Source organism: Pseudopipra pipra, unplaced genomic scaffold (assembly GCF_036250125.1).
Source record: "Pseudopipra pipra isolate bDixPip1 unplaced genomic scaffold, bDixPip1.hap1 HAP1_SCAFFOLD_55, whole genome shotgun sequence".
NCBI lineage: Eukaryota > Metazoa > Chordata > Aves > Passeriformes > Pipridae > Pseudopipra > Pseudopipra pipra.
Genome location: NW_026991035.1, coordinates 74,087 through 88,828, shown reverse-complemented (window position 1 = coordinate 88,828; position 14,742 = coordinate 74,087). Strand labels below are relative to the sequence as shown.

The following is a 14,742-nucleotide window of genomic DNA, read 5'->3' as shown; positions in this document are numbered from 1 at the left end:
TAAATATTTATATATATTGGCACAGCGCCTGGCCTTAATGCTTAAAATCCTTTGGAGAGCTGTCTGCATATTTACTGTATTAATGATCAAATGCAAGGCTGTGTTGGGAAAGGTCTTCCATTTGGAAGTCAGTAGTTGAGACTGTCTTGCCTATGAAAAAGAGGGAGAATTTTCGTTAGAGGGTGTAGGATTCTGGCTGGTAATAGTCTTAATTCAAGGTATTTTTAGAGAATTGATTTAATACAAGCAGAACAAATGGCCAGAAGTGTAATGAGAGACAAGTTGAAATTAGAAAGTAGATGTGCATTTTGAATGTATTGTCATAGCAACTGATTAAATTCTCCCTCTCTTGCTGTTCTGGGGACCTTTTAAATGTGCTTTGGCTAAATAAAAAGTATTAGACTATTTCAGAGCCAAAAGGTCAGTTCTTGTTGTCTCTTTTGCACTTTAATTCTAGTACACTGATACTTGCTAACCACGTATAACCCTAGATGCAGAATGAGAACTTGGGTTATTAACAATAAACAAGTAAACAGCAGAAAGACTTGACCTTTCTTTTGAATTGCCCTACAGTGTTACAAAATACCAAACAAACCTCCTTCCCCAAAGAAACGCCCCCCAAAATGCCCTAACAACTCACCAAACACAAAATCACCGACAACCAAAAAGCAGAAGTAACAAACATGAACAGCAAGTGGAGGAAGAGTTTGAAAGCGGGCTGGACAGAAGCAGAAGTGTTACTGCCCACTCTTAGGCCACTGTGCTGATTAAATGGGTGTTGTTAGGTTTAGATTAGTAGTTTGTTGTTGTTGGGTTTTTCGGTGGTGTTGATTTTTTTTGTTGTCGTTGTGGGGGATTGTTTGTTTGTTTGTTTTTATTTTGGTTTTTTTTCTGTATTAAAAATCTGGCTCAGTTACTCTCTAGTTCTGGTGTGTTCTCTTTTCCAGGTGGTTGGTGTTTCTGCAGTGTTTGGCACAGGACTGGGGGAGATTTTTACCCAGCTTTCTAAAGCTGTAGATGAATAGGAGAGGTAAGGGGATAACTTCTGGTCCGCGACCCAGTGACCACTTCCTGAAGGTCCTGATTCATGAGTCTGCTCCTTTGATTTGAAGGAGTGCACAGTTGCCATAGCCAAGGTAGCTTAGGGTGTCTAGTATCAGCATAAAAAGCAGCAGTAAAAAGGAACTATTCAGAGATGAATTTTTGTGCTGTTCCGTGAAAAAGTAAAAGCTATCTGTGCCAGCAAGTCTGTGAAGTAATTTTTTTCTTGTAGTTCCATACCAAGTTTTGAATTGTTGCTGTTTTAATGAAGTATGTTCATTGATTTTGCATCCATTGGTTTCAGAATCCAAATCTGGGGAAAAAAGTACTGTCTTTCTGAAATGTCTCTCAAACATGAAAGCCTAGAGAAAACTTTTTTTTGTGAGTAAAAAGAAGCCTCCAGGATGATCCTTATGCAATACAAATCATGTGTTTTTCAGACTGAATGCACTCCCTTTATTCACCTTTTCAGAGAGTATCGGCCAGAATACGAGCGCCCGAGAAAAACACTGGTAAGTGTTTTTAGCTGTTTTACACCTGAACAGTGTATCTTGGGTCACTTTTGTGCACACAATTGCCTTTATGTTGAGAGGGTCTAACATTTCATTTACTAGTCGTACTCACTGTGGGAAAACTCCTGTCCTGAAGGAGTCCACCATTTGCCTTTTTTTTCCTAGATGTGGTGGAGCATATCTTTACAAAACTAAAGATTTTGTAAAACAGATGTTGCTCACTGGTTTAGTGCTAGTATTTGAGCTAATTGTGTGAAAATGATTGGGAAATAAGATTGTGTCTTCCATTCAGATGGACAGAGAGTTCTTAAAAATAAATTTCCAAAGGGATTTGTTGAGACTATCCCTGTATCTTCCTGCACCAGTGAAGAGTACTAGTTTGACTTAGTAAGAAAGACTGAATTGCAGTGCCAAAATCAGTAGCTCTGCTCACCTTGAGTTCTGGCTGTCCAAAGGACAGTTCTCTGCAGGCACAGCTACACAGAGTTTGGCTTCCCGGCGCTGCTGAAAACGTCCTAGAATCCCACCTGACTGGAGGTTGCTTTCCATGCTTAGTCAGAAGTTCTGTGTAACCTGAGTTGAAATGTAAGACCTGCGTAGTGACTTCTGCTCTCTGACTGGGGGACAGGCTGCTGGGTTTGGGTGAGGTTTCTCTTCTCCTGATGTTTTAAATGTTCTCAGAATCCACATGTAAATCTTTGTCTACGGGAGAAAGCTCAAAATAAACAAAAGAGAGAGCAGCTGGAACACTTGTGGAAGGACATGGGCAGCGTGTGTGTGCAGGGCAGCACACTGGCAGGTACCTCCCCAGGAAGATAAAGTTTACTGCAGAAGTTTTCTGAAGAGTTTGCCTTGTGAAGTAGTACAGCGCTTCTTTGTCCTCACAGCAGAAATGTGAAAGCAGCTCCATGTTAGAGGAGCAGGGCTTTAGTTCCTGTGGGATTGGTCACACTCAGCTCGTCCTGTGTCAGTCACAGGTTTGGAAGAAACCCCGCTGTGTAGCTAAAGCAGTGGACCTACTAGAAATAATGAAATACTTTAGAAAAGGCGAAACAGTCAGATCAGAATATGAGAAAGCTCTGCTGTTGGCTGCACTGTTCCTTAGATGAGGCGAGTAGGTGCTGATGGAGTCTGTCCTGTGTCTGGGATCCACAAGCAGCTTTCTGTCCCCTTAGAGCAGGTGTTCATTGCTGGGTTTCTGTGCAGATAGAAACCTTACCTTTAGCAAGCTGCTGTGCTGTGTGTGCCTGCAGGTAAGAAAAGCTGGGAGTGCAGTCCCTCTGCTTTGATTGCTGTGTCCCTTTGGTAGTGATTTTGGAGGGGAATCCCAGAGCCATTTGGTTTGAAGGGGACCTTCAAAGGCCAGCCTGTCTTCCGTGGGCAGGGACACCTTCCACTGTCCCCGGTTGCTCCGAGTCCCGTCCAGCCTGGCCTGGAACACGTGCAGGGATGGGGCAGGCTCAGCTTCCCTGTGCAGTGTGCTCTAATATCTCTCCACTGGCATCCTGAAAAATGTTGTCAGCGTGTTTTGTTGGCCGACGGTAAGCAGGACCTGGGTGAAAAGGACATTCTCTGAGGTGCTGGGAGAAGGAGGACTCGTGCGGGCACCTCCAGAGACAGCGGGAACGGGAGCGTGCTGCGGAGAAGGAAAATTCCAGGGGGTGGGTGCCAAGAAATTTGTCCTTCCCTTGCCCTGTGCTCTGCACTTAGCAATGGGTCAAGTGCAGAAGTTTCCTGGGGACCCTGGGAAATGATGCCGGGTCTGCTAAGAAAAGTGGGGCCAAGGGAGCAGGACCTGGGTCTGCGAGCGTGGGAGAAACAAGGGCCGGGTCATCCTCTGCTTCCAGGAGGGAGGGCAGCAGGAAAGGCCACGGACTAAAGCACTGAAGTGCCGTTCCCCAGGGAGCCCCTGCCCAGCACTGAACTTGCTTGTGCACTTGCTGTCCCTTTGCCAGCGGAGCCGAAGCGTCGGGTGCGGGTGCCGGGGGGATGGAGCTGCCAAGGACAAACTGGGAGGGTGTTTGCGAAGGAAGGGGGGAGAAGGAGCTCTTGATGTGCTTTTTTTACTTCTTCATCCCACAGAATTGCCACGAGAGGAAATACTTTAGAGGGGCTTCCCTCCAGCTAAGCCCTGAATATGCCAGGAGGTTTCAGCCGGGAGGAAAGGAGCTGTGGAAGAAAAGCAGCCTAAAAATAGCCAGCGGGGATCATCAGGTTTTCCAGCCAAGAAGAACAAGGAGAGAGATGAGGGAATCGGGTTCCAATTCCTAATGATTTGGTGGGTGCAGGAATGATTTGTGTGTGTTTTCCAGTCCCTTTTGATTCCTGAGATGATTTGAAAATGATGGCTTTAGCAATCAACTAAATCGGAGGTGTTGTTTTTGAGAGGAAATGATGCCAAATAAATGCAGAGTTTTGGGTCAGTTTTTGGGATGATTTGAGTCAGTTTTTGGGGTCAGTTTGGGGTCATTGTTTGGGGTGATTTGGGTCAGTTTTGGGTCAGCTTTTGGGGTGATTGGGGTCAGTTTTGGGTCAGCTTTTGGGATGATTTGGGTCAGGTTTTGGGGTCAGTTTTGGGTCAGCTTTTGGGGTGATTTGGGTCGGTTTGGGGTCAATTTTTGGGGAGCACTGGGTGTTACTGGGGGTTGTTGGGGAGCACTGGGTGTTTACTGGGGAGCACTGGGTGTTACTGGGGGTTGTTGAGGAGCACTGGGTGTTACTGGGGTGCACTGGGAGAGCAAATGAAAAATAAAGGGAATAAAAAATAACCGAAATAAAAAAGGAAATATAAAATAGAAAAGAAAATTAAAAAAAAAAAGGCAAAAAAACTAAAAAGGAAATAAAATGAAAATGAAATAAAAGAGAAAAAAAAAAATAAAAAGAAACCCCTTCTTGGGCACCCCGTTTCCTCTCCTCCCCCCCCCCCGAACCGTAAATTTCGGGGTCATCACCCCTCAAATGTGAGAAGGGGACCCCAAAATGTGGGTGAGGGAACCCCAGGGAGCCGAAAAAGTGGAGGGGGAGCCGCAGTAAGAAAGCGAAGCCGGGCGGTCGGGCGGCGGGGTGGGGGGGGGAGCCAAGGTGGCGACGCCGGCGCGTGCGCAGTCGTTGGCAAGACGCCGGCGATCACGTGGTAACTGAGGGCAGCCAGGAGAGGGACCGGCGACGCATGCGCGGTGGCTCTCGTGCCGGTGCAGCGCTCCCTGGTCGAGTTAAGGGCCGGTTCCGGCGGCAGGGCGGGACTCGCGGTCTCCCGTCCCTCCCGGGGTGTGTGTGGGGGGAATAACATGAAGATTTTTTGGGGTGAAAGCGCAGAAATTAGCGAGGAGAGGCGCTAATTTGGGTAAACTCGGTCACCGGAAGTAGAGAGCGACCGGAAATCCTCCAAGGCCCCCGGCCCTGGGGCACCCATAAAAATGATGTCGAAATAACTAATGAGAGACGCTTGCAACAGCTATCAGGTGAACTCCCTGGTGGAAACTGCTGGCTCTGGGGCTGAGCTCTGAGTGGATACAGTGGGGATACTGTGGTGTCAGGAAGAACTAGTGTTCTGTCATGCACTGCAGCACCAGTCAAAGCTCTGTGTGTTGGAGTTCGGCTGCCTGGGGAAAAATTCAGTTTTTTTGTTAAATATTCAGTGTCACTTCTTGGTATGTAATAGACAGCAAGCTCATTGATTGCTATGAAACAGGGTTGGTCATTTATTGCCTTCACACCTCTGCTTTTTCTTTCTATAGCATCTTATTAAGGGCTTTCTCAATTTTTGCCTCCCTTTCTGGCAATATTTTCTGGATACTTCCTTTAGTGATCTGATGTTGGCAGCAAATGAAACTAGTCATATGCTCAAAATGCTGGCTGCTCAGTTCTTATTTACTGCTGGCCTTTGATTCCTGTGCCTTTTCATGCTCTGCAAATTCTGTTGGGAAGAGAGGCAATAGTGAGCTCTCTGTTGTTAGATGTGACAAGGTTTGTGTGAAGATGTCCTAGCAGCAGAGCAGAATGGATATTAAAAGAGAAATTGCTATTAGAAATAAATGCTGAGCCTCCTGTCATGCTGTGTATAATGTGTTCAACAGCTGCAATTTGTTATGTCTTTCTTTCCTTAACAGAAGTGCACACATTTGAGGCTTTGGATAGTGACCCAATGCTAGTGAAGTTAATTGATGCTCAAGTGTCCTGTGGGTGGTAGAGTTGAGCTGAAGCTTGGAGCTCAGGTAAGTATGTGTACATACACATGGAATAGAACAGCAGATCAAATGGTATAAGAAAAATAAAGGAATATCAGATAAATATATAGAGTAGATTAATACACAGAATGCAGATTCAATATAGAATGTCTATGCCAGGCCAACAGAAGATTCTGTTCCAATCTTTTATATTTTCTCTGCTTGGAATCTTATCGAAACAGAAAATGAGTTTGATTTGAGTGTAGTCCATGTCTTGGGGACAATGATGATTGCTGTGACTTTGACACACTTTTCCAATCAGGTTTAGAAGCTTTCAGTAGCAGAGAGCATAGGCAGCTCATAGCTGTGGATGGAAGCAGCTCAAGTGAAGTGTTCAATGCTGTAAAATAGCTGGGAATCCTAGGAAGGAAAGGCTATGAAATAATTTCAGTTGGAGATGGTGCTCTCTCCTGCAGTAGGCAGGATAGGATGATATGGTCCTATCAGCCTGATGTGCTTATGCTTCCTGGAAAGAAGCTTAACTGCAGGTGGCTGAACAGGCTGAAAACCCAGTGCACTGAAGGATTTTTCTTTTTCTCTGTAGGTGATGCTAGCAAAGAATCTGGATGTGTCTCAAGGGCTGGTGAACGGGGCACGAGGCGTTGTTGTAGGATTTGAAAGTGAACAGAAGGGTAAGTGAGCTTCTTGATCTCTTGTTGAAGGAAGAGGGGGAAAAATAACAAAACGATTTTTCATTGATGGCTGATGACTTCTCAACTTTGTTTACTGCCTGGTAAGAATAATTAGAGGGAAAGCAGGGAGGAGATCTCTGCAGGCTTGGGGCTCTCACCAGCTGTGATGTCATGCACTGCATCAGCTGTAGCTATCTATGGGCCTCTTGTGTTTGCTTTTCTGTGTTGTCTAGATGTGGGTGCTCATTTGCATTTCCTGTTTTCTTTTGTTCAAGCAAGTTTTTGTTTGTTTTTTCTCAAAGAATAATGTTCTGCTACCTGCAATGTGTATTTTTCTCTGCATCTCAGCTGATAAATTACCTGGCTTTAATTCTCCTGCCTTAAGTAGGTGCCAAACATCATTTCAGTGCATGCTATTTACTGTCTGCGGGTTTAGGTTTGGTTTAGGAGGGGGGGAAAAAAGTGTTCTTAGGCTGCTGACTTCCTGGCTTTTGAGTGTCAGGAATACATCTCTGTTTCTCTCCTGCTCCCATTCCTACAGGGCTGCCTAAGGTGAGGTTTCTCTGTGGGGTCACACAGGTCATAAGAATGGAGAAATGGGTCTTCAAAGGACCATCAGGAGTTCACCTGAGTCGTCAACAGCTGCCTTTAAAGTTGGCATGGGCCATTTCCATTCACAAGAGTCAGGTGGGTGTCCTTATACAGCTGTCTAAAGACTTGCACACCATCATAAACCTTATTTCCTGGGTGAGCTTGCATTGCTGGTAAAACAGAAGGGAAAGCTGAAAGGCCCTTGTTGGGGGGGGAACTCCAGAATATGTGTGTTTAGCTGCACCTCTTCTGCTCATGATACCTGCCTATAGGGTCACAGATGGACTAGATACACTGCTGGAGTTTCCATGGGGTGCTGCCATCTGCATAGTTGGTGTTGGACTATAAAGCAGCATTATTTACCATTGTGGGCTGATGAGAGCAGTGTTTCCTTGAGAGTCATCAGCACTAGAGACCCTGAGGTTTACAGTATAACTGAGGCAGCTGCCAGAGCCACAGCTCTCTTTGGGCTGATGGTGGTGTGTGTTTGGTTTTTTTCAATGTAACAGTGTAACTTTCTCAAAGTTCCTTGCCTTCCAGAAGGCTTCATACACTTTGATGAATACTGGTCTTGGAAACCTGTGAGTTTGTTCCCATGCCACTGCTTATTGTTCCTGTGCCACTGTTTAAACCAGGGCAGGCTGTAAATTCTGCTGTGCCCAGGACAGCCCTGCAGACAGGCCTAACCCAAACTCTCTGATCTGCCTGAGGACTGCTTGAGAATGGTGACTGCTCTAGTTAACTACTAGGAGTGAAACCAGCAGGATTTCTTTCCCTGCTGTGTTGATTAGATGGGATTTATGGAGTTTCATGCAACAAGAGGTTCTCTGGAGTTAGTGGATTCTACTATCTGCTAGCAATTTACTGACAGTAGGAAACTGCCTTTCCTTTCTGATTCTCGTCTTTTAATCAGTTACACAGTAAAACAAAAGACTTCTTTGTTTTTTTCTTTTTTTTTAATCAAGCCCTTACACCAAGAACGGTACCTTTGACAGACTCACAGGTTAGTGTTGGTACAGCACAGTGTTCTTGTTTGTTTGTTCTGTAACAAAGTTCTCTGTGTCTTTGGCAGGGCATGTCTTTAGATTGTGTGGAAATCTCCCTGTCTCGTGTCTTTGAAAGTGGGCAGGCTTACGTAGCCCTCTCCCGAGCCCGCAGCCTTGCAGGTCTCCGTGTTCTGGATTTTGACCCAAAAGTAGTGAGAGCTGATCCTTCTGTGCTGCACTTCTATAGACAGCTGAGGCGTCATCAGCTTTTAACCCAGGTAAAGAAAAACCTCATGCTAGCAAAGCCTGCTTTGTGCTACCAAGATGAGAGGTGTTGGCCCTGAGATGCTTCTTTTTCTTCCTAAGCAAGACCATTCAAATTAAAACTTGTAGTGGCAGGAGAGATGAAACTGCAGAGAGAGCATGTGGCAGGGCAGCTCTTGGTGGTAAAATAGCTACAGTAGTTTTGGGATTGTATAAAACTACCTGGCACTGTGGGTGAAAGGATAGGTTGAGATTCTTTGGTCTTCCTCTTGCAGTAAGGAATGAAGGGGAAGTGGGCACAAAAGAAATCTGTTCCTTTTTTTTTTTTTTTCATGTCTTCTTTCTCCCCAAAGGATTCACTACACACCTATTCAGATGCTGATGAGAAGGAGAATGTGAAATGCAGCTGATAATGTTCTCCTGGTTTCTGTGAAGTGTCAGCACAGACAGCTGAGATGCAGTGATCTTGCTATTGAGTATATTTGATAACACAGGTAAAGTCAAAGGAATTTTTTTAGCTGTTTGCTTCATTCAGCTGACTCTGGATATATAGAAGTGTAGAGGATTGGTTAGAAATGCGAGGACATATGAACATGGCTAAGGCTATGGATGAGCTGCTAAAGTATAAGACGCAGTCTGACTAGGCCCATGAGAAAGTCTGAGATAGCAGGGCCGTGAGAAAGCAGCAACGTCCTTGGGTATTCTAAATTGAGCTGAAGAACAGGAGCTAGGCATTACCAAAACAGAGACACTTAACGAGCCACCTGTGTAAACAATGAAAGACAGTTAAGATGATATCAGCACCTAACTGAGCACCAATAATGAGCCTAATTTCTGTAATATTCATGAACCTATTATAGAGTGTATATTAAGCTGTTGTCAATCTACAATAAACGAAGTTCCTGGATTCTCACATTGAGGTGTCTAGAGCTTTCCGTCGCGACATAGAAGTATCCCCACCTTGTGCCTCTGGAATTTGGAAGGCTTCTGCAGCCCCCTTCTGAGCCCACAGACCTACGTAAGCACTTCTGTGTCACAGATGCAACTCTAGCAAACAAAATGACTGAACAAGGATGTTCCTGAAGGACTTTCCTATGGTTCTATCCTGCCTGCCTAGTTGCATTTAATCCTCCACATATATAGACTGAAACTTGTGTCCCTTTCTTCAAGTATACCACTGTTGTGAGATGGAAGGTGTCCGGATGGATTGGACCAGTTCACAGGAGCTGCTGACACAAGGGAAAGCAGTGCTAAGTATCTGGAATACACACTTGATTCTTCTGCAAGCAAGGAGCTGGGCTATTACTTTACAGCATGCTGAGGTGTTCCAGATGCTTGACACCAGGAGGCTTTGCAAAACTTCCTCCACAAGCAGAACTGCCAGTTACATATTGCTTGTTATGCTGATATGTAGTGTTTTTATTAGTCTGTTGCATAAGATGTGATTTTTATTTTTTTAACCCTCTGAGATGAACTGGCACTGTTTAAAGACAGGAGGAATTCCTACATCTTATACCTGTAATTATGGAACTACAAGAATTGTGAAGTTCTGTTACTCCATTAGGGAGAAGATGGGTACTGGTGAGAGTTCCTCTTGTTAAAACATGAGGCTTGCTCAAATGAAAGTTGTCCCTGGAAAAAACCTGTCTGACTAATAAGGTGGAAGTTTAGTGTGAAATAGGGAATAATGGCTATGGACATGTGAAGTGAGCTGTAATGTCACCTGTTTCAGCAAAAGCAGAGATAAGCAGAACTAATATACTGTCTTAATTAAGGCAAAGCTTTGGTCTTTGTATTTTAGCACTTTGTTTAAAGCTTAAGTGACTTGTATATTTTAAAATGTTTAACATCTTAAAACATGACATAACATTCAGCTGGAACTCATCTCTTTCAGGGTTATGTCTCTAACAAAACCTCTGCTGTGTGAGTGAGTTGAAAGTCACTTCTTGGCAGCTGCTCTCCTTAAAGCCAGGAAAGGATGTTGATTAGCCAGTGGTTAATATAGCAGAAAACAGTTTTAATAGGATTTCAAAATGCATATTTTAAGTGGGGGTTGAGGGTTTTTTTTCTGGGCTTGAAAGGTAGAGTTTTGGAGGGAGTCATAGTAGAAGACAGAAGTGTGACTATTATTCAGAGGGGCTCTTAATGTATCAGCACATTGTTTCTTCAAAGAAGTCTGGTGGGGAGTGGATGAAGTAGCTGGAGCCTGTGGAAGACAAGCCCTTTCCCCCTCACACTGCAAGCTGTAAACTTTTTAAATTATTTTTTTTAAACAACACATCCCAATTCTTTGAGCTGGATGTAAGCTGTTTGTCCACCTTGGGGAGAAACTGAAGATTAACTTCTCCCTGCCCACACAGCTGGCAAGGAGGGTGCTGGCACACTAAAGCATCATTTCTGGTGCAGATGAGCACTGAGGTGTGATTGTTTGGCCTGCAGCTTCCAGAGCTTCCACTAGAGCTGGGTGAGGGCCTGACTGTTGCAGGCTGTGTCCCCCAGCTGACAGTGCCAGTACCCAGGTGGGGTGCCCATGAGCACGGTGTGCTCAGATTCAGCCCCCTCCTCCTGTGGTAGGACACAGGGGGTGCAGGTGTGGCAGGCTGGCTCTAGCCTTTCCTTGGACACCTCTTGTTCCCCCAGCTGCTGTGTCCCCATCTTGAAGCACTCTTGCTCTTTCCTCATGCTGCTGTTCTGCAGTGGGTGCCTTGGCACAGAATCTGTGCTGTGCCACTCATGCCTCCTGTGTAATTCCAGCTGTGCCTCAATGTGCATCCTCCACCTTGGTGTGGGTTGAGTTTTTGCTTTTGTTCACCCCCCATGCCCCTTGTGCAGGTGGCAGAGGCTGTGGGTACCCTGATCATCAGGGCAAGGCTGTCCAGGCAGGCAGGGATGCCCAAGGGGTAGCCTTAAAGCCTGTATGCTTGGTCAGGGGGCTGGGCTGGGTCCAGTTTGCACTGTTTTTAGAGATGGGATGCTGCAGTATGAGGGCTTTGTGTTGCACTGGAGGTTGAGTTGTGGGATCTGAAATGCCCAGAATGTCAGTGGGTTTTACTCTTGGGGTAGACGGCTAGGAAGGATATGCCAGGCATGTCCAGTCATACACAATACATTGATTTACTGACAGGTTGCATAAGAGTGATGAGATAATGCAGGCTCAAATCCTTTAACATCTCTTAAAAAGTTCCTGTATTGCTGCAATGAAAAGATAACTTAGAGTGTAGGAGTGGTGATTATGCAAATAAACTTCTAATTGTGATTTTAAGAAGCAACTCACTTGACTGTAGTTTTCCTGGATATAGGGACTGAAATCTTTCCAGTTGTGTGGCAGTTTTTTTGGTGCCAAGCTGAGGTTTGAGATAAAATGCTAAACAGAACTTAAAGCTGGAAAGGCTAATCAATATTTCATGTTAGTATTAAATATACATGAAATATTGTGGTTGCCTTCTCAATGATGGAACTGTGGGAGCAGAATAGTGGTGGCTTTTGAAGGGCTGGAGCTGTTCTGAGGCCAAAAGGGGTCTGTCTGTGTAAATTTTGGATGTTCTTACTTCCAGCTAAAGCAGATGTAGGGAGGGAGGCTGTGTCTGGAGGCTGCTATTTAAATCAGAAAAGAAGCAGTCAGGACAAATCTGAGCTGTCAGGCTCTGTCATGGCTCCCCTTCAGTCAGGGTTGTGATGAGGCCTTTTTTAACAGAATAATACTTCCATATATACATGAGGTAAAAATCTTGTAATACAATAAATATCCCTTCTTCCAAGTTTTCCATAATGTGTTGATTTTTCTTTCAGAGGGACAGTCTGTCGCTAGAACCCAGTATAACAACATGGGATTTTAAGGAACTCTTTATTGCGGTAATTGTACTGCAAGAACAGAGCTCCTTCTCTCTTCATTAGTCAGTAAAATGAAGAAGAATCTGAAGGCTGAGCAGCTTTTTATACAAGGCTACCACAAAGCCATCCTCAAAATGTCTGGTGCTGCTGTTGCTTTCACCTGCTGAAGCAAGGTGGGCTTAGCAGGCTCGATTCTTGTAAGGACAATTCACGTGGCTCGTGGCAGAGCAAGCACCTGTGCCATTCTCCACTTACACAACCTAGAGTTCATGCTTCTCCCCTGCCCCTCCATGGATCTTCTCCACAGGCTGTGGTCCTTCAGGGAGAAGTCTGCTCCACCACGGTCTTGCTGGGGGCTGCAGGGGCACCTGGAGCTCCTCCTCCACCTCTGACCTGGATGATCGTTTCTCACACATTGTCCCCCCCACTCTGCAGTTTTTCCCCCTCTGTCTGTTGTTACCACCAGTGCCAGTGAGGGGCTCAGCTGTGCCCCGTGGTGGGGTTGTCCTGGAACTGGTTGGAATTCACTGTGTCGGGCACGGGGCAGCCCCAACCTCTCCTCACAGAGATTCCCAACGCATGTGCACAGGCACCTCATACACCAAGTGTGTGAGCATCTTTCAAACTGCCCCACCACCCTTGCCTGCAGCAGTTGGGTGGTTGGATATCCTGGGATACAGAGGAAAGGCTGGAGGTGCTGTGGTAGGTGAGGGGGAATGGCTGGTGATGGAGGAGCTGCCATGGCCATGGGGCACCGGGCAGGAGCTGGCCTGGGGTGCAGCTGGAGCCCAGCTGGTGGGAGAGGCACTCCATGAGGGCACATGGCTGTGCAGCAGGGGCCTGGGTCCCTGTGGAAGAGGAGGCTTCCATTACTGCACTCCCATAAACATGGGGAATTAATATTGTCCTCTGCTTTCACAAACTGAAGAGCAAGAATTTAAGCTTGGTGTTTGCCTTAACTGCAGCTATCATTAAGTGAATTAAACTAAGAGTTAGATACATAATTGGTATTTCTGTTACCACAAAGTACAACCATTCTCTTTTCAAATACATTAAACAATAAGAGACTGCTTTATACCAGCTAAAGCTTCATAATACTTTTATGTGTTATTGGAAGCATAATTCACAAGCAGAGTGTTATTAAAACCTTACCAGATTCCAGTTTAAATCTTTGTACAGTGATTTAGCGCTCTTCTCGTTTCTTTATGTGACATTTTCACCATAATTAAACATGAATGTGTCCTCAGAGTCTGTACCCACAAGTCCTGTGAGTGCAGGAAAGGCAGCAACAGTCCTGTTGATCTCAGATGCTGTAATAAGATTGTGTCCAGGAATTAGATCTTCATATCCAGAGTTGCTCTGAATAGATGAAACAAATACTACTCTTAAGTGATGGAAATAGAGTACATTATAGGTTATGTTATGAATGCTAATAATGTAATTTTTCTCACAGATATTAAAAGTTTCTCATTTTGTATTATGCCACTCTGTGACATGCAATTGTCTTCTACTGTTGAATCTAAGCAGCTCTATTATTAGCCTGAGAAAAGACCTGAATTGCTAGAGATTGCATTTAGATGTGTAAAATCTCTATTTCGCTGCTTCCTGTATAATTATTTTATGCTTGTTTCTATTACAGATTATAAGGATGTTGGATGGAATTTTTTAGCTAAACTACTGACTAGGATATAATGTATGAAATCTGGTTGTAAAAGCAAAATAAGTTAATAAAAAAATCTAAGAGTAAAGTTTTTCACTTATAATTATTGAATAGTGCACTAGCGGAATTTTTTTATTTTTTTATTTTTTTATTTTTTTATTTTTTTTTTTTAATTTGGTATGGTGTTGGTGCAGAGGGCTGTCAGATGTGACAGAGAACCTATGAGAACACTTCTGGGATGGCAGCTGGGTAGGCACCAGCAGCATCCTAACTGGTACCCTGTGCCCATGTGTGGGCAAACAGATTAAGCCTGCAGTGTTCAAAATGTAACTGTAACACTTTTTTTACTAAATTGTTTATTACAGTCCCTTTGCAAGAAGGTAGAGCTATGATAAAGATGCCTCTGACAGAAGTTTGACTAAGATTTTTAATTATAATTATTTCTTTTATCACATGGAGTTTGGCATTTTGGGTTTTTTTCTCTTATTTCTCAAAATGTATGTTTTTTGTCACCAAGTAGGGGAATATGTACACAAACCACACTTTTCATCTACTCTTCTCAAGCCACTGGGCTATATCAGTTTTCTGTGGGGGTACATAATTTTTTTTTTTTTTCAATTATTAACACCCTGAGAATTACAGGGAGATTTGCCCAGACTTTGTTGGAGGTTAGGAGCTGGTCCAGCTCTTTAAAGATTCTGGATCTTGTTTTGTTTATTGAAAGATCTGTGATTCCCTATCATCAAATATCAGCTTAGAGAGGGTATAATGTATTTTGAAGACAGTGCTAGACAGTAAAAATATTACTAGAACTTCTTAAGGTTATTCCAGCAGCTCATAATTCACAAAAGTGAGGCAACACATATCTTTTAGTATTTCCAGGTGAAGGCTGGACAGACTTATTAAACATAATAAATGTCAAAAATATTTATGTGGATTAGTGAGAATAACTTGGATTAAAAAACAATTTTTAAAGTTTGTAATTTATCTTGGAAGTTG

The 14,742-nt window shown here is 44.2% G+C and overlaps 1 protein-coding gene and 2 long non-coding RNA genes across 7 annotated transcripts; all 3 read left to right on the top strand.

Annotated features, from left to right (window-relative positions):
- Positions 1-823: 823 nt before the first annotated feature.
- Positions 824-2,443, top strand: LOC135408647 (uncharacterized). Of its 2 annotated transcripts, none has more exons than XR_010427754.1 (3): positions 824-1,030; positions 1,482-1,553; positions 2,009-2,132. It is a non-coding gene; the product is annotated as an uncharacterized LOC135408647 (long non-coding RNA). The 2 variants fall into 2 exon arrangements; XR_010427753.1 differs by lacking the exon at positions 2,009-2,132 and adding an exon at positions 2,235-2,443 and having other exon boundaries at positions 829-1,030.
- Positions 2,444-2,448: 5 nt separating this feature from the next.
- On the top strand, positions 2,449-4,237 carry LOC135408648 (uncharacterized). The gene is made up of 2 exons (XR_010427755.1): positions 2,449-3,214; positions 3,636-4,237. It is a non-coding gene; the product is annotated as an uncharacterized LOC135408648 (long non-coding RNA).
- A 503-nt stretch (positions 4,238-4,740) lies between these two features.
- LOC135408653 (ATP-dependent DNA helicase PIF1-like) lies at positions 4,741-13,831 on the top strand. 4 transcript variants are annotated; one of them, XR_010427760.1, is made up of 7 exons: positions 4,874-5,014; positions 5,663-5,767; positions 6,324-6,411; positions 6,953-7,098; positions 8,075-8,266; positions 8,606-8,746; positions 9,173-12,010. XR_010427760.1 is itself a non-coding variant. In XM_064643705.1 (6 exons), exons 2-6 carry the CDS (start codon positions 5,717-5,719, stop codon positions 13,750-13,752), a joined length of 507 nt encoding a protein of 168 aa, XP_064499775.1. In that variant the 5' UTR covers positions 4,741-5,014; positions 5,663-5,716; the 3' UTR covers positions 13,753-13,831. The 4 variants fall into 4 exon arrangements, 2 of the variants coding, with proteins under 2 accessions (XP_064499775.1, XP_064499774.1); XR_010427759.1 differs by having other exon boundaries at positions 9,113-12,010; XM_064643705.1 differs by lacking the exons at positions 8,606-8,746; positions 9,173-12,010 and adding an exon at positions 13,723-13,831 and having other exon boundaries at positions 4,741-5,014.
- The last annotated feature ends 911 nt before the right edge of the window (positions 13,832-14,742 follow it).

What these genes read in the sequence shown, in the direction of transcription:
- LOC135408653 (XM_064643704.1), top strand. Translation starts at nt 5,717, where the DNA reads ATGCTCAAGTGTCCTGTGGGTGGTAGAGTTGAGCTGAAGCTTGGAGCT. An exon ending in AGCTGAAGCTTGGAGCTCAG is followed by an intron (nt 5,768 to 6,323) that starts GTAAGTATGTGT and finishes TTTTCTCTGTAG; the next exon opens with GTGATGCTAGCAAAGAATCT. An exon ending in GTCATCAGCTTTTAACCCAG is followed by an intron (nt 8,267 to 8,605) that starts GTAAAGAAAAAC and finishes TTCTCCCCAAAG; the next exon opens with GATTCACTACACACCTATTC.